The sequence below is a fragment of the Puma concolor genome, chromosome A1 (genome assembly GCF_028749965.1).
Source record: "Puma concolor isolate L17-30 chromosome A1, mPumCon1.1.hap2, whole genome shotgun sequence".
NCBI lineage: Eukaryota > Metazoa > Chordata > Mammalia > Carnivora > Felidae > Puma > Puma concolor.
Window position 1 is genome coordinate 169,197,131 of NC_141667.1, and position 21,763 is coordinate 169,218,893.

At 42.3% G+C, this 21,763-nt stretch overlaps 1 protein-coding gene across 2 annotated transcripts in view; it reads right to left on the reverse strand.

Annotated features, from left to right (window-relative positions):
- The window catches only part of ITGBL1 (integrin subunit beta like 1), a 210,265-nt gene extending 191,179 nt beyond the window's left edge, over positions 1-19,086 (reverse strand). The window contains exons 1-2 of one of the 2 annotated variants that reach the window (XM_025924365.2): positions 18,731-19,074; positions 17,354-17,571 (exon numbers count right to left, since the gene is read on the reverse strand). In XM_025924365.2, coding sequence (XP_025780150.1) covers positions 17,354-17,571; positions 18,731-18,828 — 316 coding nt within the window. In that variant the 5' untranslated portion in view covers positions 18,829-19,074. Of the gene's footprint in view, positions 1-17,353; positions 17,572-18,730 lie in introns of both variants that reach the window. The other variant, XM_086708507.1, reaches the window with a different exon arrangement.
- Positions 19,087-21,763: the final 2,677 nt, after the last annotated feature.

Genomic DNA, 21,763 nt, shown 5'->3' on the forward strand with positions numbered 1-21,763 from the left:
AAAAATTTTTTAGAAACTTATCTGGATGTGACATTTTGTGCAGGAGTCACTGAATTTTTAGTCGTCTCGGTTCTGGTACCCATTCATTATGGGATGAACTGCAGTCTTTGGGAGCCAATGTGTCCCTTGGCCACCACTCACCACCCTCAGATGGCTGTTTTAGGAACAATGGATCCTGCTCCCTTTGCCCTCAAAACCATTATCTTCTCAACTTCCTGTTTACGGCCCCAAAGTCGCCCCTTCTACCCTCCCAGGTGGCATATAGGTAAGGTATCTAACCAGCAAGGAGGAAGAAGTACCACTGCTTAGCACCAAAGCCAGGCAGTCGTTCCCTAGTTGGCAGAGACTTAAGCCTTTAATTTCCAATTATGAAGAGGCCAGGTGTCCCTGGAGATTCCAGGACTTGGAGTATCTAAAAACCAGTGTGACCACAACAATTTATATTTAGCAAATAAGTCTGGCCCCTACCTCCCCAGCCCCATCCTTGATTCCTGCCAATTCCATCATGCATATAACAATGTACCCAGCATCCTCCTTTCCCTTTTCTTTCCATGGCCACCACCACACTCAGAATAGTGTTAGTTTTCACTATTGGCTGTTAAAATAGCTTTCTCATTGTTCTGTCCATTTAAAGGCTTTTCTCTTTCCATTTATCCCAAGATCTACGTCCCGAAATTTCTATCTGGAAAATCCAATTCTCTGCTCACCATTGCCTGCCAAGGGCTGTCCACAGTCCTTTTTCCTTTCTTTTTGGTATTGAAAGACTGCCTATGAGCTGCTCACAGTTCTCTGCAGACTTCTCCCTGAGAACCCCTCGGAAAGCACCCACTGACCTCAGAGAGCAGGACTAGTGTCCATGATGTCCCATCTCCAGATTTTGCTTATTTCCTCCCTCCGGCTAGAACCCAGTTCCTTACATACCCACTAGTTAATCTCTTACTTATTTTCAAAACAGCTCAAACTCCTCCTATGCAAGGCACTTTGCAATTAATACTGCATTGTCCTATATTTCAAACCTACCACTACATTTCCTAAGAAAAAAGAATCATATCTTTTTTATTTATTTTTGAGAGAGAGAGAGAGAGACAGAGCGAGCATGTGAGTGGGGGAGGGGCAAGGAGAGAGAGAGACTCTTAAGCAGGCTCCACACTCAGCACGGAGCCTGAGACTGGGCTGGATCTCAGGATCCTGGGATCACGACCGGAGCCAAAGTCAGGAGTCAGACACTCAACCAACTGAGCCATTCAGGCTGCCCCAAGACTCATATCTTTTAATCTTTATAGCCCCATACAGCTACCAATGTAGAGTCTAATTCATAGTAGTTGCTTAAAAAACATCTGATAATTATATACATACAACACCAATATGTATTTCTTCTGTTTTATATCTATCTTTATATAAATTCTTGGATCTTTATATATGATAAAGCAGTCCATTTTCAGAGTTTCAACTCTTAAAGATAGTGATTAACTTACACGGGCACAGTTTTTCATAATTACACACATATTTTCCTCAAAAACATTTGTACTCATATGGACTTCCAATAAAACTCTAAGTAATTTGAGTTTCAAAATCAAGGTTTATGGAAAATTAGTCCCTAAGGGACCTACGGCTCCTCATTAGAAATAAGAAATACGTTCTCTATTAAGTTAATGACCTACCTAACAGTGTTGCAGTTTACAACGTCTGCCTGACCAATCAATGGTTGTGGGACAGCTCACACAATTTAAAACTGTTTAGGTTCTTGAGTCCTTTTTTTTTTCTTTAATGTTCATTTATTTTTGAGAAAGAGACAGAGCATGAGCGGGGGAAGGGCAGAGAGAGAGAGAGGGAGACACAGAATCCGAAGCAGGCTCCAGGCTCTAAGCTGCAGCACAGAGGCCAACGCAGGGCCCGAACCCACAAACTGGGAGATCATGACCTGAGCCGAAGCCAGACGCCCAACTGACGGAGCCACCCAGGTACCCCAGTTCTTGAGTCTTAAATAAATTGAATTCTGCTGTTGTTTAAAATCTGAAAATGAGAAATCTAAATACTACCAAATATGTTGACTGATTCCATTGCCTTTTTGAAGTTCTCAGAAGATAAAAAAAATTCCAAAAATAGCTAATTCAAGTCACCTAACACATTATCCTACATAAAATATTCTTTTGAGGTGGAAAATGTGTGAAAATTAAAACGTGTAATTTAGCAAAAAGTAGATCAATGGCGTACTAAATGTGCACATGAAAACAGACAACCATTGAATCTGCCTCATGACATATGTCAGTATTCTGGTTTTCATCAAACCACCGTATTTTATAGCATTTGGAGCACGCATTTCTGCAAAGACCCATTGAAAGATGTCAGAAAAATGACAGACTGGGTATATTTAGGTACAGTGGAAAGAAACACTTCCCCTTTGACTCACAGGACATTAAGTCTATATTTAGAGAACGCATTTTTATGAGATTGGGATGAATTCCCTCATCAAATACTAGCTTCTGTATATATTTTTGCTCTTCTCTTTTTAATTTTCTTACCCCTTCATAAAAATCAATATAATTTACTGTATAATTAATATGGTTACATTTAAAGCTGAAACATATTTACCTCCAAATTAAATTTAAATATCAGATATTTATAATCACATCAATCAACTAATTTCACTGAGGAGCCACGATATTGGAATACCTATGTTAAATCTTGTGGCTGATAGAATAATTGCTGTCAACAGCTCGGCTCTCTCCTGCCATGTCACATTGCCATGTGGAGGAGAAAGCAGAGCACAGATATGGGGCTTGACCATGTGACTCTTTTTGCCCAACAGTACGTGGACACGATGGGCAGGTGACTCAAAGCGTTAAGGACCACTGAGCATTTCCTCTTACCCTCTAGCCCTCCTGTGACCCACCATGACAAAAGCACACCCCGACAGGGAGCTCAGCCCACTCTCCGGAATCCAGTCCGGCGCAGCTGAGTCATGGCTGAACTACCCACCCAAGAGTGGGAAATAGATTTGTTTTTGGTGGTTTTTGGTAAGCCACTGAATTTTGGGGTAGTTTTTAATGCAGCAATTCTTTTGTTTTTAATGTTTATTTACTTATTTTGAGAGAGAGAGAGAGAGAGAGAGAGACAGAAGGAGCAGGGGAGGGGCAGAGAGAGAGGGAGGGAGAGAGAGAATCCCAAGCAGGCTCCATGCTGTCAGCGCAGAGCCCAATGTACGGCCCGAATTCACAAACCATGAGATCATGACCTGAGCCAAAGTCAAGAGCCAGATGCTTAACCAACTGAGCCACCCAGGCACCCCTGCAGCAATTCTTGAAGCAATAGCAATAAAGTCCTAAGAGAGAATGTTAGAGAACATTTACTCCTGCCCTGGAAATTGCATAAAAGGAATTTAAACATTCTTGGGCATCTGTTACCTGGTGGCATTATGTAAAACAGGGTAAGTCAACACAAGAGTGACTGCACAGCTTTTGGTGTCAGATGAAATATGATCTTGAACATTCCATTTAATCTTTCTCAGGCCCAGCTCTTTCTCTTTAGAATGGCAAGATGACCCACCCAGTAGGTTTACTGTGAGAATTTAACACAAGAGGCATAGAGCAAATCCTAAATAAATATTAACTATCATCATTACCTTATTTCAATTCCATAATAACACTGTAAGATACGTTATTATAATTAAACAGATGTTTTTTAAAGTATATCCCATACAGAGGTGGCTGGGTGGCTTGATCGGTTAAGCATCTGACTCTTGATTTCAGCTCAGGTCATGCATGACCTCACAGGTTCATGAGATCAAGCCCTGCATCCGGCTCTGTGCTGATAGCATGGAGCCTGCTTGGGACTCTCCTTCCCTCCCTGTCTCTCCCTCTCTAGAGTGTATCCCATAAAACGTTGCCCTTTTTGAAAGGAATTGTTTGCTATACTGTCGCTATTTCCTGCAAATAATCCCGCACACATCACTCACCGCATGTTCTTCTAACTCATGCTAGGCACTCTCCCCAGGTTGACTAGTTCTCTTCCATGTAGAGGGCAGCAGAGGCTGTTGTGGTTTTTGATGTGACTATTATGATTCTGATATGGCTTTTGATATCTATTTTGTGGGCAAATTTCAAGATGTGCACAGATATTCTTTTATTGTATTCTCATAGGCTGTGTGCTGACAGTTGGGAATTTAACAAATGCCAAGTCTACTTTATAGAATGTTAATGTCTGTAGTAGAATGCCATGCAGGTATGCCATTGGGCACTCATTAACTATTAAATTATGAGAATTCTAAAAATTCTCAGAAAGTAAAGCTTTCAAGGCAAGCTGAAGGCAATAGGCCTTCTCTCTGCAGTGGTCAACTGTCCGACATGAAAATCTTTCCACCCCTTTCCTGAACCAGCGGTCACTGGATTTCAGCACCTGCTGCTTTCTGATGGCTCCAATCTCCCACCCACCCATGTTCTGTCCTCTGCTAGTCACCTCTTTGTAGGTGTTTAATAAATGCTTGTTGAATTTAACCTAACTGAAGCTGAGAGAAAGCAAGTGACTCAAGCAAGGTCACACAGGAAGTAACAAGAGTGGAAAACGAACTGTTTGTTTTGCTTTTTAATTCCAATTCGCAGGCACTTTCCAGAGCAGTGTGCTTCTACATTTCCATCCTATCCAAACCTGCTCCCTTAGCTTTCCCAAAGGAAAGATTACTAACTTCACTAGAGACTATATTAACAACAGATTAGTGCACTGCCACTCCTAACTCTTAAAATTCTATACCTGGCATATTAGCAGGGATGAAATATAGAAGGATTAGAATTTCAAGAATCCTAGGCAGTTTGAGGAGTGACATACCCACCTCCAAAGAGTAAAGTACACCCTCATGATGACCCAGTCAAAATTGTTCACTTTTCTATAGACACTTATCTTCTCTCACTGTGCATTTCTGCTGATTCCCATTGCTTTGTTCTCAAAAAGGCTATACATATATTAAAAATGGCATGTATTGGGGCGCCTGGGTGGCGCAGTCGGTTAAGCGTCCGACTTCAGCCAGGTCACGATCTCGCGGTCCGTGAGTTCGAGCCCCGCGTCGGGCTCTGGGCTGATGGCTCAGAGCCTGGAGCCTGTTTCCGATTCTGTGTCTCCCTCTCTCTCTGCCCCTCCCCCGTTCATGCTCTGTCTCTCTCTGTCCCAAAAATAAATAAATGTTGAAAAAAAAAAAATTAAAAAAAAAAAAAAATGGCATGTATTTTAATATCTGGATTTCACATTATGAATAATTTTATAAGAGCAAAAGATTCTCTCGAATGTGATTTATTCTTCTTAGTCAAAATAAAACTAGTTAATGTCCATGAAAGTAACAAATATATATTCAACTCTCCTATGTTTTCTTTCAGTCTTATAGACCCTGAAAATCAAAGGTTATAGAAAAGTTTCTCTCGTTGCTGATTCTGGAGAACCTTTATTTTGATAAGAGTCGGTGCTAAACGCAATCTCTCTGAGAATATCAATTACAGCTGAGAGAAATGCTCTTTGTTGGTGTGACATTTAGTCCCAATGCTTTCTGCTACCCAGACTTCTTTTGATACTAAATGAATAAGGTGTTCTTCTGCCCAGTATTGGAACTTTTACACCTGCTACCTCTGGCATAAGACAGAAATGAGAATGAAAATCTGCTCTTCCAAGAAAAAAAAATCAACAGAAGATATATTTTTAAATACAAAAATGAGGTACTTCAAAATTATGTTATTTCAGGACTCCAAGTTCATGAAAATATTTACCCTAAATATGTGGTTTCAGAACAACTGTAGTATGTTCAAGAAGCCACCTATGGATTTGGGGGGCAAATTTTTCTTAGGGTTCCTTAATATGATAGCAGGAAAACAACAATTTTGACTACCTCTTAAAAGTTATATGAGAATTGAATGAGAGTTCAAATGTATGAAAATATTTTCCAGCAAAGCATACTCAAATAGAAATAGATATTTTCCCATTACTCCTTTGTATTACTAACACAGCATTAATTTTAAGGCTCAAACCCATCCAAGCAGGCAATTGAAGTCTATCCAGGACACAGCTAGAAATCAAATATTTTTCTTCTTAAAACAAATGAATTATTTCATGTCAGGACGACTCTTGGAGCTTATATAACTAATGATGTTGACCAAGAAAGAAAAAAAAAGTCCATAACTTGCCTTTTGTATTTTGGAGAGGAAAAGGCTTAAGTGGCCAAGTCATTTTGTTTAGAAAAATAACTAGTTTCGTCTAAGTATTTTGCACAGCAGAAAATGATAGCTTTCAAAGAGCAGTAATGGCCAATTAGGAAATACATTTACCATGTTTTGATTTTCTGATTTTGCCTCCTTACTCTCTCCCATTGACTAAATCATAAATTTGCCGTTAAGGCCCTGCCATAGGAGAAGTTTCTAAGCAATACCAAAACTCATCGACCTCTTTAAAAAACAACAACAACAACAACAACTTTTTTTGGCCTGCCTTCATCAGAAAGTATCCAGATAAAATAGTAAAACACAAAACTGGAGTGGGTTACTATTCACTTGGAATAATTTGATGCTTGAACTAGTGACTATATACAATTAGGAGGCTAGGGCTCTTGGCAGAGAAACTTGTCTTCCGGCATAAGTCAGCAGTGAGGTGACTCAAGGTCAAGCCAATGAGCATCCTTCTAAAGGTCTTATTTTTCTTTTCCCTTTATAAAGCTATCATTCTTCCACCCAGCCTTAAGTAAGATGATTTAGAGTAGACAGAAGAATGAGTTTTATTACAAAATATAGTTTCTTATTTGCCAGGAAATGTGATCCTTGAAAAGACAAAGCACCTTTTCCAAAGAAAATGAGATTTGCAACCACCTTGCAGCTCTCTGTCTTTACCAATTTAAGAGTTAATGGGAAATAGCTTGAGAATGTACCCATGCAGGGGGCCTAAAAATGCCCTGGTAAATCCCCCTGGTACTCTCGGTCACTGCTGTATGATATTTCTCCCCTTCAGATATGTCTCTTGACCTTGAATCCCACACCAGGCTTGGAATCTAAATTTCCCTCAGGACAAAGGTTTCGGATCTCCTAGTTCCACCTGATTTGAAGTTCCCCTCCGCCAAGATCAGCAATGTGTGAAGACACTTCCATTAACAGTTCTCTTGGCTGACCACTCCCTCACATGTGTCTTGGGACTCAGTCATCCTGGTGGAAATGTCTGTGTGTACATGCAAGAATAAGGGAGCTAGGGAGCTGTGCGCACGTATGTGTACATACATCAACAAATAAAACATCAACAAATAAAACATCTTCCTACATCAACGAATAAAACAATAACAAAAACTAGAAGCAACCAGAATTTTCACTAATAGGCAAATTGTTTATTAATAAAGCAATATATCCCTACCATAGGATATTATACACCTATTAAAATTCTTTTTTTTTAATTTGAGAGAGAGGCAGGGGGAAGAGGGGCAGAGAGAGAGGGAGAGAGAGAGAATCCCAAGCAAGCTCCATGCTCAGCTCAGAGTCCAACATGGGGCTTGATCCCACAAACCATGAGATTATGACCTGTGCTGAAATCAAGAGTCAGACACTTAACCCACGGAGCCACCCAGGCACGCCAGGCACTCCAATTCTCCACCACATATATTATTAAGCTAGAATCAGAGCTGTGATATATTCTTAAGGAGAAAAAAACAAGAGAGAGGGAGAGAAACAGGGCTGTGAGTGTGTATGCACATTTATAACATGGGCGTGTATATAAGCATGGGAAAACAGGGAAGTATATGCCCTAAATTTAATACTGATTAACGCCAGAGGTTATGCTGAAGAACAGACTAAAGAGGAGTCACAACACACACATATTTAGCTTACCTGACATCAGTTGTATGTGTTTCAGTGTTGAGGTAAATACTTGGCAGTAAAGGAAAGTGAAATCATAACTTAAATAGTATAGAGATTCTGTTATTCCATCCAGTGAGTGGAGGTCCCAAGTGGGGACAAGAGGGGAGTGTGAAAGAGATGGTGTTTCCCTGGGCTGATGTCCTTGGTATATGTCTCTACTGTGAGCATCCCACCCAGCTAAGGGTCCCCAAATGAACAATCCAGCTAATACTCCTCTGATATCCAGCCAGAAACCAAAAATGGAGTAAACACAGAAACAGCCATGGAGTAAACACTCATTTACTAGTGTTTACTGTGCTAGACTGAGAGACGGTGTAATCAACTCAAACACAGGGCCTTCCTTGGAGATTTGTCAGGGGAATGTTTAAACTTCAACTGTCTGATTTTGTGCTGATGTAGAATCTGTTCCCTGAATAAAATTCAACCCCACTGCACTGAGTTTTATCCATGCATTTATGTATTGTTTGACTTTTTGTAGCAGACATGTGTTGTGTTTTAATCAATTTTAAATACAGAGATAACTAAATAGATGGGAAACTTAAAAAAACATTTAAATACATAAACAATGCTTGTATTCTCTCTGGTAATTTAATTTCTGGCAACCAGATTTTGAAAAATTACATCTTTGCATAGAAATAATAACCCCATAAAAATAGCTAGGCAAAAAAAGCAGTATATATTGAATATATAAACAGGTACAGGGAATATACATTCATAACTGGCCACTCGATTACTAGTAAATACACTTAAAGCAAAGACATACTCCCTTTTGCCTTAGCATAATCTCCTTAGAGATTCTAGGTTTAATAATGATAATAATAGCTCCCATTTAGAATGACAATTACATCAGCTGTTTTATTAGATACTTCATGTGTATTTTCTCACTTAAATTTTGCAATAACTCTCCACAGAGTATTAACAATATCCCATTTCAGAGATGAGCAAACTGAGTCTTACAGAATTCACCCAAACTTCTGGAATCCACACAGCAGGTAAACTGGGGTGGAACCCAGCCCTACCATTGTCACCAGTACAAGTTCTCAACCACTATACAAATGCCCCCATGGCCCTGTTTTAACAGTCTTGAGCTTTTTGAATAAAACCACTGCTTCTGATAGGATCATATTTTTTAGCTGCCAGAAAACCCCAAAATGACAGGGGCTGAAACAAAATTAATTATTTTTATGTGTAAAACACAGTGCAGAGGCAGGCAGTTCAGGACTAGTGTGGCAGCTCCACATTGTCTCCAAAAGTCAGGACTCCTATCTTGGGGGTGAGCCATCCTCATAGGTGGCCGCCATATTCATCTCTCGATGCAAGGGGGCCACTGCGACTAGGTGCATTCGAGGCAGGAAGGAGGGTATATGAGCAAAACAAACACCTCCCTGCAAGTCGGCTCCCTTTGGGAGCCCCCACAACGTCTCTGTTTACATCTCTTCGACCAGAATTCCATCACACATCCACACTTAGCTTTCAGAAAGGGGATTCGTTGAAAAAGTGGAAGTTTTAAGAACCAGAGTGATTACTATTGAATCTTAAGTTATTTATGTTCCTCGGATTCAACAAGCCCAGCTCCAGTGTCTCCAGAACATTCAGCGATGTTCACTAAATACTCAAAAACTCTGTGAAAGTAAGTTGTTTTGACTTTGTTTTGTATTGTGTTGTTTCTCCCATTTTTGTAAGATAAAGGAATGGGTTCTGGGTTCAACCCACCTGAGATCAATGCTTCAGAGGAGATGAAGGAACGGCCAGGAAACTCAGAAATCTCAGTGGAGGTGAGGGTCAGAAGCAGCAATGCACTGAGTGTAAACTCTGCAAATTTGCAGAAATCTTAGGGTTTCCAGTAAAGAAAATGACAAAAAAAAAAAAAATTCCAGATTCAAAGACTAACCATACACTATTTAGGGCATGGCTCTAGAACCATAAATCAGGGTGAAGACTGCAGGGACAGGAAAGTTCCAGAACCATAAATCAGGGTGAAGTTTGCAGGGACAGGAACACAAAAGTCAACCTCCTGGGACAAAGATAGAAACCAGGGTCAAAAACTTAGACATCCAGTGAGCTGGAATGTTACCCAGTAAGTCTCAGGCTGGAGATGGCCAGGGCTGAGTGCTCAACCTAGCCTGGACACGATGGAGAAGGCATGCTGACTGAGCTGAGATAGTTCCAAAAACTCACTGACAGTCAAAGGAGGAAAGGTGAACATAGACTTAAATCTGGAAGAAGATACAACATGGGAGGAAAATCACTTCTTTGGGAGTCAATACCGTTTGAGTATCAAGCGAGGGTAGAAGAGGGACATCTGACATAAGTAAGCATCCTAACTCCATTGACTCACTAATCACTCCTGCATTTAGCTAGGCAAATAATATTATTATCCCCCATTGATAATATTATTGTCCCCGTTTCTAGATAAGGAAACAGAAGTTGCAAACGTTTGAGTAACTTGCCCACAGTTGGCAAGTGATAGTGTCAGGCATCGAATGTAGGTAATTGCTGAGCTATAAGTCACTTTTTATGATCTGGACCAGAAGCGTGGTGTTTCTTATCAGCAGTGGTGTGGGAAAGACTGGGGCCAGGGAAATTAAATCATGAAGATAAGCACTGAAAGGAAGGAAAAGATGCAGCACTGGCATCCTAGATGCAGCACAAGAACAGCCAGGTACTAATGGAGTTGGAACTTCTCTCTCTTGCCATCCACACATTACAGCATTCCTCCTCGTGCACGTCCCAGGACCCCCAGAGATGCTCACATCCTTGTTGCTGGAACCCCTCAATAGCTTACATGGCAAAAAGGATCTTGCCAATGTGATTAAAATTATGGATCTTGAGGATGTGACAATGGAAGAAACTCAGAAAGACGACATCACGAGAAGGATCTGACACCTCGTTGCTGGTTCTGAGATGTAGAAGTGTACATGCAAAGACCCAAGAGAGGCCTCTAGGAGTTCAGAAAGACCCCCAGCTGACAGCCAGCAAAGAGACGCAACCTCAGTCCTACAACCACATAAAACTAAACTCTTTCAATGTCAAATGACCAAGAAATGGATTCTTTCTAAGAGTCTCCAGAGGGTAACAGACTTGCCACCAACTTAGCCCTGGAGACCCTGTAGGACTTCTGACATACAAAACTATAAGAAAATACGTGTGTGTCGTTTAAGCCACAAGGTTTGTGGTAATTTGTTATAAGGGCAACAGAAAATGAATACAATGGCAGGAGATGGAATTGAGGAAAATGTCTTACTTCATAACTCCTCAAAATTCTTAGGACAGAGAACACTATCCAAAATCTCTGCTGCTGTGGAATTAATCACGTGCCTCCAAACCTTGAGCATCAGGAATCACAAGGTCAGATTCGACAATCTATGTCTGAGTCCCAGAGAGCTGAGAAGCTTTAGGGATTAAGATATTAAGAGACATGAGCTGTCCATTTTAGCATCATGTCTCAAAGTATATGGGAGGCTTATGAGAACCCTATGAAGGAGGTTTTTACTTTGAAAATTTAAATTTTGTAATATAAATAAACTCACTCCCGTATGTCCCCTTCTCTTTCTGGGGAAATTCTACTTGAAAAATAGCCATGGAACTTCTCACATTGACACTACTTGATCTAAACACCATCATGTCATAAATACACTCTTCTAGATTATCAAGGTGTGGGGATGACCTGGTCCCACGACAAGGTATTTCAGTCTCTATCATTGAATTGCAGAGTACTCTACAAATAAAGCAGTACAGATGGGAGAAAGTGAAGATGAAAATCTTTCATTTTTATGTGTCTCTTGAGGCAAGACAGGATGTACTTATCCAACATGGATGAACCTAAGAGAGTAGAACTAAAAAAAACCAAGAGGCTTGCATGGAGTGAGCTAGTGGTGGGGAACTCCTGAATGTGTTCTCCAAAACTAAGGACATGTTAAGACCATGATGAAAACACAAGAAAGGAAGTGATGCGGAAAGTGGGGTCTGTCTGTTCAACACAATCGTTTACTCAATGGGGTGGTAAAGAAGAGGCAATGGTCTTACGCGCTTGGTGCCCCATGCGGGGGCACAGAGGGAATATAAAGAAGCAACCATGATGGCAAATACCAAGGTGGAGACGCAGACACAGTCAAAGGAGTGGGCAAGGAAGACAGAATGTGGTTTGAAGAAAGGAAGAGAAGGTGGAAAATGGAAAATGACTAAGAAAGGAAAAACCAAAGAGCCTATTCCACAAAATAGGCTTGGAGGGAATTACACAACTATCCAAGAAAAACACAACTGTGAGGAAAAGCAGATCAAAGAGTCCTAAGACTGACTCTAAAGAGCCAGGAAGTCCAGTTCTCATGAATAATCATATACAATTCTCACACTATTTGGGGCACTCGGGTGGCTCAGTCGGTTGAGTGTCTGACTCTTGATTTCGGCTCAGGTCATGATCTCACAGCTCATGAGTTCGAGCCCCAGACAGTGCAAAGCCTGCCTGAGATGCTTGTTCTCTCTTTCTGTCTCTCTCCCAAAATAAATAAATCAACTAAAAAAAAATCTCATACCATTTATTTAGCAATGTAAAAGAAATATCTGCGAGAAAAAAAATGCTACTATTTATATAATAGGGGTATTTCCATGTATTTTAATTACTTTTATATTCAGTTTATATACATGAATCAATGTTTATAAGAATGTTTTATACATAGTATGAATTAGTGTATAAATGCATAATTATGTGGGTATTAAATATATTTATACATAAATATAAAAATTATTCTGAATAATACAATGCAGGATGCAAGGTTCTTTATATCCATAAAGATGTTCCAAAAAAAGAATCTAAATTTCAGAGAAATCAGATGGCTGGCTCAAGGTTAAGGATACAAACAATTTAACCTAAGTTAACAATTCAGACATGATCCATCTAGTTCTAGCTCCACCACCAATAAAGTCCAAATTCATTCGGCTAGCTATAATTCTTCATTTTTACAGCAATTTCAGATTTCAAAGAAGTGTTTTTTCTCTAATAAAGATTTTTAGCTATTGATTAGGAGTCATCTGGTTCTTTTTCCTGACCAGTTCTATCACACTTCCAGTCACTGATTTATCATTTTACTCATCCGTGGGTACTAAAGCATGTTGACTGTACCTTCAATAGTCTTTAAAATTCATCATAGTTTTGGGGCATCTGGGTGGCTCGGTCAGTGAAGCATTCGACTTCGGCTTAGATCATGATCTCGCAGTTTGTGAGTTCAAGCCCCGCGTCGGGCTCTGTGCTGACAGCTCAGAGCCTGGAGCCTGCTTCAGATTCTGTGTCTCCCTCTCTCTTTGCCCCTCCCCTGCTCACTCTCTGTCTCTCTCTGTCTTTCAATAATAAATAAAGGTTAAAAAAAATTTTTTTTAATTTAATAAGAAAAATTTTTTAAAAATCATCATAGTTCTTATTCTCACTCCTTTGGGCTACAGTTTAAACAGTATCTAAATGGAGTTCCTCCCCATCAAGTGTCTACCCCAACTTGCCGTGCCCTCAGACAGCCTGTTAATTTTCATGGGTCAGAGTACTAACCATTGCTCCCATGTTCAAACCACATCATGGCTCCTATATGCAGCTTAATTAAGCACAGACTTCACATTCAGGTTCAGAGCTCTCAAACAGTATGTCCTAGTGTAACTCAAAATATCTTCCAGTAGTTTCCCCACAGCCCTAATATCCAGCCAAAGCCAAACCTAGATACCTCACTAGTTCCCAAGCACACCCACATGCTTTTATGCCTCTAAACCACTGCTTGAATTTTTCTTCCCCAAGAATTCCAATAGTCCACCTTTTGGACTAAAAACCTCCCTGTACACAAAGATTTATGTCAAAAGCTACCTCTTTCTCAAGTGTTTTAACCACAATATTTAATTCCTGTCTCAATAGAACTCTCACAGAAATTTATAGAAAGTATATTCTGCATTGCATTACAGGTATTTGGTATTTCTTTTCACCTCCCTATTCAATGGGAAGTTGTCATATTTTCCACATCTTTTTTTTTTTTTTTTTGCTACGATAAATAACGCTGTTCTAAGCATTTGTGTCAACTTTTTTTTTAATGTTTATTTATTTTTAAGAGACAGACACAGTGTGACTGGGGGAGGGGCAGAGAGAGAGAGGGAGACACCGAATCCGAAGCAGCTCCAGCTCTGAGCTGTCAGCACAGAGCCCAATGCGGGGCTCCAACTCACAGACTGCGAGATCATGACTTGAGCCAAAGTCAGACGCTTAACCAACCGAGCCCCTCTTTTCCACATCTTTATACCCCCTTCAACAGCAGAGGATCTAGTAAATATACAGCACTCCATAAGTATTTGCTAAATTCAGTTCAATTAGTTCTTCCCAGTTACTAAAACTGAAACTCATTTAAGTGATACATTTCAAAAAATGATTCGAATAGATTAAAAAAAACCAACAACAATATTTTAGGTCTGTCTGGGTGGCTCAGTTGGTTAAGCTTCCAACTCCTGATTTGGGCACAGGTCATGATCTTATAGTTCCTGAGACTGAGCTCCATACAGACAGCACAGAGCCTGCTTGAGATTCTCCCTTTCCCTCTCTCTCTGCCCCTCCCCTGCTTGCTCTCTCTCTCTCTCTCTCTCTCTCTCTCAAAATAAATAAATAAACTTAAAAAAAAAACAATATTTTATTTAAGTGTAATCATACTTGTTCAGGGGATTATTCAGAGATGCTCTCAAATACTAGCTGAAAGTTTGTTTTTATAAAATCAAACATTTTACTCTTCTCAAAGAAATAGCCCACCCAAATTAGTTTACTTCTCATTTGACTGTGACACACACAGGAACAACTTCTGAGCCAGACCTTTACACTACAGAAGTCCAAGGAAGATTCATGGGCCACGAACAAGTGGAAACTGGAAGAAATAAACCACTTATGACAGTATACACATAATCACTTTCAAGCAGGCTCAAACTAAAATAAGTATCTTTCTTATGATTCACAGTATAAAAATCCCAAAGGACTTCACTTTCAAAGGGCATGGTGTATCTAATACAGCTGCTCTGAGGCTTGGCCAAAATAGCTATCCTTGCTTGACCTTTTGAGCTTTGGATCAATAACAGGCCCAGGCTACATGACAAAAACCAAACTGCTCTCACTGCATCAAATGTCCAACAAAGACAAAGCCAGGCTATCTAGCTACCCATCTACCTATGCATCTATCTATCCATACGAGTTCACATGTTGTGCGTCACTATAATAATATTACGTTATAGACATCCACACACATTTATATGTACTGAGCACTTTGTGCAAAACACTATTCTAAGTATTTTACATGTGTTAATGCTCACAACAATCCTGTAAAATAGGTAATGTTATCACTCTCATTTCGCAGATGAAGAAATCAAAGCTCAGAAAGTGTAAGGAATTGCCAAAGTTCACACAGCTATTAAGTGGTGGGGCTGGGATCGGCCTCCTGAACTCTTTCCCCCAGAGCCCAGAGTATTAATGACTCAGTGATACACTACCAGGAGCAGGATTTTCTTTTCTTCAAAGGGGTTGGGGGAGGTCTCTGAAAGCTACTCTATTTCTGGAAAGCACCATAGAGGTAAAGGCCCAGGTGCACATAAAAACATAAAAGGCAACTTGCTATGTTTCTATCTTACTCGCTATAATATAGGAACTTGTTCTTGAAGACGGAATTGAAAAGCTCAATTTGAAGCACAGAACAAGGGACGCAAGCTGGTGAGCACCTCGAAGGTGCTGTGTGTAAAGATCTCATTCGCCTGGGAGATGTATTCAGAGCATTTGTGGGCACAGATTCTCACCAGGCCCAGGAGAGCAGGCCTCAATGGGCATCAGTCACAAAGGTGAGAACTGCAAATGAACACAGTTATCTCATTCAGCCTTGAAATAAAGAGAAGCATTTTGCCTCCAGGGGAACACACACGTATGCAAACAAAACCACGCATGATTCAGTGCTGTTCCTATCAGGGAGGAAAGAATGCAGTGAGATGTTATAAGGAAACAACACATCACTTTCCACGGGAGATCAACAAGAACACTACATACCATAGCATTCCCTCTGCATAGTTTTGCAGAAAGGACCCAGATAAGCTTCTTCAATAGGGAACTTTTATCTGACGACACCTGTAACTAGTTTCACCCGTTCAAGACTGCATCTTTCTTCTTACATTTCCAATGAAAAAATGTGTTCAGAACCCGTGATATTGAAGAGGCCTTGCCAGAGGCAATACAAGCCAGAGAAGTCAGGTAACAGTGGAATTGGAACGAAATATTAGACAATACTTAGCTTTCATTCCAAAGGGCTGTCCTCAGTAATACAGCAGCTTGTGGAACTGACAAAGTTAGAGTAACAACCTGTGGCATTCAGTACCTTTGAAGGGCTGAGCCACAGCCTTCACAGGGTAAACAAAGCCACATAGAAGCACCTGTTCCCCTCCAAATGACTTACATGACTACTTTTCCATTGTGCGTCTTAAGTATTCTCACTATGCACTTCAGGGCCCAGGTGCCAAGCAAAAAAACCATTTTGCTATAAACTCACTCTTCATCACTGTTAGTGTTGGACTCTTCACTACATTGTGGGTAAAATACGTTGTGATTTTTTTCCCCCACAAACTTGCCAAACCCTGGTTAGAATCCATTGTGTTGTCCTTTTACTAACAGAGGAGCATCTGTATCATTCACAGCCACCCAACAGAAGTTCTGGTCCTAAGTCAACGAATGGCCCTAAGTAAATGTGAAAGTGGTATAGGCTGGGGGGGTGGGGGGGGGGTTCTCTATGAAGAGATAGCTTGACCCATTCCAATATCACAACCTGAATCACTCCTTAAAAATGTACAAGAGCAATGAATTTATTTTGACTCCACTCCTTCCAAAATACCAAGCTTCACTGCAGCTGAAAAACCCAAGCGGCTAAAACAACACAAAAGCAATCGCTTTTAAGTAGATTTGGGTCTGCTTATTTTTTCCCTTGTTACAGTCTTCTGATATGCACTTCCCTCTGGGAACTATACCCTAAGAGGAAGAAGGCAAATCGGAGTTCAAAGACACAACCTACCGCGGCTGGATTTTAGGAAGGTAATATTCCCCCTGCGTTTCCTTGGTAAAAATAAAATACCGGTTTATGTTCTGCAAATATGATTAACATACGCGATTGGGGTAGAGGAACCCACCAGCTTAACTCCGTTGGTGAGGAAGTTTGGAGATTTAAGTGTGTAATAAGGAACTAAAATAGAGGCAAGCTAGAGTTATAATCAAGTGAGTGAATCTTACCAATATTAGTTCTACTTAATTTTGGACCCTGAGGCGGAGGAAAGTATTGGGACACGTGATTCCAGAGTGGAGGAGCATTAGGCGGACCCGCGCGCGAAGTCAGTCACCTCCTGGAGAGCTGTCTTAAGGGCCCCCTCCCGCCGGCTCTCCCCGAAAAGTGGCAGAAACCCCTGCGGGGAGTGCGCCCCCGGCGCCCGAGGTAAGCCCCCCCCCCCCTTACCTGCGCAAGTGCTCCCGTCGTACGTCTCGCACACCCACTCGTGGCACTCGCAAAGGGGCCCGAAGAACACGCCGGGCTCGCTCACGTGACAGATGCAGACCCCGCAGTCGCACCGGCCGCGGCCATGGCACAGAGCGCCCCCTGGGGGCTGCCCGGGCGCGCGGCACCGGCGCTCCGATTCGGCCCGGGACAGCCTGCACGCGGCACCCGGCCCAATTCTGCAAGGGCGACAAACCACAGCAGGGCCATGGTCAAGAGCAGACACAGCCCCTTCTGCTCTGAGCCCACGTTCCCGCCAACCACCCTTTTGGCGAAGTTCAACTTCACAGAAAGGAAGTCTGAGGTTCCACATTTCTCCGGGGCCAAGCGAGCCCCAGCCATGGGCCATCACAAGAGAATGACCCAAACGTTGAGGGGTAACCTGCACACCTAGGAATAGGACCGACCGCCTTCCAAGTGGACAGAGGTGGTCCAGCCCTGCCTCTTGATGGCTTGGCACAGAATCTTATATGCACATTTTGATTAAATGCAAATGAATGCAAAGCATGACATTTGGCTGACTTTTCAGTACACTTTAAAAAGTCCCATTGCTGGGACACCTGGGTGGCGCAGTGGGTTAAGTGTCAGACTTCAGCTCAGGTCATGATCTCACCGCTTGTGGGTTGGAACCCTCGCCCAGCTCTGTGCTGACAGTTCAGAGCCTGGAGCCGGCTTCAGATTCTGTGTCTCTGGCTCTCTCTGCCCCTCCCCACTTGCTCTCTCTCTCTCTCTCTCTCTCTCAAAAATACATAAACATTAAAAGAAATTGTAATAAATAAATAAAAGAAAAAGTCCCATTGCTATCTGATGGCCAGGAGCAGCCTTTTATGAAAAAGAAGAGAGGGATATGTAGGAAGAGCTATAGATGTTATGATAGTGTAGGACATAATATTTTCCTAGTTGCATTAAGCAGTGCTTATAAACTTTAAAAAAGTTTAGTTATTATCATGTGCCTCAAAGACTCTTTCAAAAGGCAATACAATAATGTAATGCAGACCCTGTGAAATAATTCTGCCTTATAGGCTATAGCTAGCACACACAGGTAGGTACACAGGATTTCCTCAATCTCATGGCAGAAGTTCCTCCTGCTATGTATTAAACTAGGAGGAGATTATATATCTATATTTATTCACTGTATTTTTCCGAAGGAAAAGTAAAAGGACAGACGCGAAGCAACACACAGTGCAGACATATAAGGAATAAGAACAGGTTGGAAAGAGTTTACCCCGTGGCCAACTTTCTAACTGCTCTTGGCTTTGGGCAGCCATCCTGCAAACTCGAAGCCCTGCCACACAAAGCAAGGCAGGTCGGTCTCAAAGAACAACAAACCAAACTTACCTCAGAGATGGCGAGAAGCTCTGAGGAACAGCTGACAGCCCCGCGAAGAGAAGGGAGGAGGCCAGCAGCAAGAAGTTCCTGATGGCTGCAGGACGCATGCTGAGCTCCGGGGCTGTGCGGGGCGAGCTGCGCTCCTGCAGGGTGGGGCTCCCGGTGTGTGGGGGGTTGGGGGGGGGGGGGCGCTCGGGGCGGGGGGTGGGGAGAGGTGCCACCGGCGCAGACCGTCCCGTAGACGGACACACAGACACCAGACACCGGGACGCGCGGGTCGGGCCTCTACCAGGAGGGGCGAGTGCCTTGATGAGCTGCCTGCCTGTGAGGATTTGGGCAGCGGCACCGCTCTGGGCGGGGTGCTGGTACCAAACCCCTCAAGTGCGGAGTCTAGGCAGAGGAGTAATTAGAAACAGTTGTACAAGCAGATGGTTTATTTTGACATTAAAAAAAAAAAAAACTGTCCTGTTCACAGATTTAGGAAAATCATTTCTTTCTTCAGTGCAGGCCCCAGAGATGCGGAGTATTTGGGCTGGTTGGTATTCAAGGGACAGATAAAATAGTCCCTTAGATGTGAAAGGGGGGAAGGGGAGGGCTAGTGACGTCAGCGTGAGCACTTAGTAGGGAATTATTTCCCCCAAGGGCTTTTTCAGAAGGTGTGTTATTTGGGGTATGAGTTCTAGGGGGTCAGCGCAATGGACGAATATAACTTTTTCTTGTACTTTTTACTCTTTGTTTTAAGTGATGGGTTTTTCATTTCTTAAGCCTTTAACAAGTATGTCATGATTCTGGGTGTTTGGGCCAGTAGCTTATCACACCACATTTTTTCTTGTCTTGGACGGTTCAGATCTTAGTCGTCCCAAATTCACCCCATTTCCCCCCCCCCCTTGCACCAAGTAGGAAGAAACAAAATAAAATGTGAGATTCTGGCATCAACTGCACTGAAATATCATCAGTGTCACTTATGAAGCACCTACTGTGTGCCAGTCCCTTAGTATATTTTATCTCCAATGTCAACAATAACCACTCATTGGTATATTCATTTGGCAAGCCCAGGTTCAGCATCTATCAGGTACCAGGCTCCGTGCCAGATGGAACGGACACAACTAGAGAATTAAAGAGGCATGATCCCTGTGCTTGGAATCCAGTGGGCCAGTGGACATTAATCAAACAAAAGCAAATATAAAAGACAAAGTGCAATGAAAAAAGAGTGCAGTTCTCTCCCGAGTGGCTGGAGGTGCCTGACCTAATCAAGATGGTGGCATTTGAGCTAAAAGATGAGGGCTGAAGAGAAGAAAATTGGGTGGGAATGGGGAAGGGGTGGAAGAGGGGGAGAAGCGTTCTTATCACCATAATCAAGCTCAAGAAACCGAGAGCAAAAAATGACCCCTTGCTCAAAAGTGACTGACTTGCTCAGATTCCTGAAGGAAGTTATAGTGGGGGCTCCAGCTGAAATCTGGGAACTCAAAGCCCATACACTGTCCTCTACACTGTGTGGTCACCTGGGGAATGTAGTGGAGGGTGGCATGAAAGGGTAGAAAATGTTCTTTCTTAGGTCTAAGCAGAGCACTTCAGAGGCAGTGGCTCCTCACAAACTAGAACCATCCAAGCTACTGTTGTGTGGCCTCAACATCCAGATAAGCTGTAACAGGATGGGATATCTCCCTGTTATTTACATGAACAGACATAAGACTACCCCCAGCATTTGCTTTCTGAGGCAAGAAGGCAAAGAAGTTCCTCCATTGAGAGCTTACCCCTTTTCTCCTGTCTCCCCAATCTCTCTCTCACCAGGAGGGGTCTGGGCCACAACAGTAACCCACACAGCTAAGCCTTCTCCAAATGGCTGACCCTTTGTCAACCCTTAAGCCCAGGCACGTGCACACTGGTGAGGGGATCTGCCATCAGGAGGACGCACTGCGGAAGGGTGTACATGGGTCAGAAAGTGGTCTAGACAGGGAATTCTGGAGTCCTGGGTACTAAGAGTGTGGTTGAGAGGGAGTGACATAGGCTATAGGTTGGTAAGTTCCCTGGGTCACATGAACTACTCATCCTGGGGGTGGGGGGTGAAGGGTTGCATTTGGAGGAGAGACACTAAACAAGAGACACTAAAATCCTTCCTTTGGAAGGAGTCACTAAACAAGCCATTCTCAAAGTATGATCTGTGAACCAGCAGCATCGGCAGCACCTGGGAACTTGTTAGAAATGCAAGTTCTCAGGCCCAACCCCAGACCTACTGGATCACAGGGTGCCTTTAAAAATATTCTGAGAAATTTATCTGAGAAGGCTTGCAAAGCTCAGGGCCCAGGGCTGGGGCCACGGATGCCTAGATCTAAGGGTGGATTTACACTCACTCCTGGTTCCACTTCCAGAACTGTATCCCCTCTCAGCCACGTGGAACACTAAGAGGATGTAGGAACAGGCTCTCCTGCCAACATCTAAAAACCTTGGTGACTCAGAGAATATGGGAAGAGTAGAAGAGAAGCATCAATTCCAAAGCCTGACTAGGAATTTGCAGGGAAAACATGGAACTTGTAACAAATGAGTCATGTGTTACTTTCTGCGTCTTTTCTGAGAGGGAAAAGAAGAATCACTGTGAAATACGGACCTGATGTTTGAACATTTCGTTCATGAATTAGGGCAATTCTTTTACCCTGTGGTATTTTCATACAGTGTGGTATGCAGTGAGGAATATCATCCTTAAGAGTGTGCAGCCATGAAGATCGGAGGTGCTAGGTGACAGAAAGCATTTACATGTTCAGATCATTATATTACTGTGACTCAGAAATAATACTCCCAGCAAGTTGAAATAGTTGCATCGTGGCTGCCTTAGTGACTCAGTAGAAAGCCTTGGGCCCACAGAAACTCTGGCAAAATAAAAAGAATAACTTAAAAATTTCTCCCTCTAGTAAACTTGTGTTTTTTTTTCTGCTGAAGTTATAAATGCCTTGGAAATGTCTACTTCTCCCTTCTCCCTGTTTGCAGAAACCTCAACAACATTCATCCTAATGAGGGCAGATGTATTGCCCAATTCCTGCCTGCAGC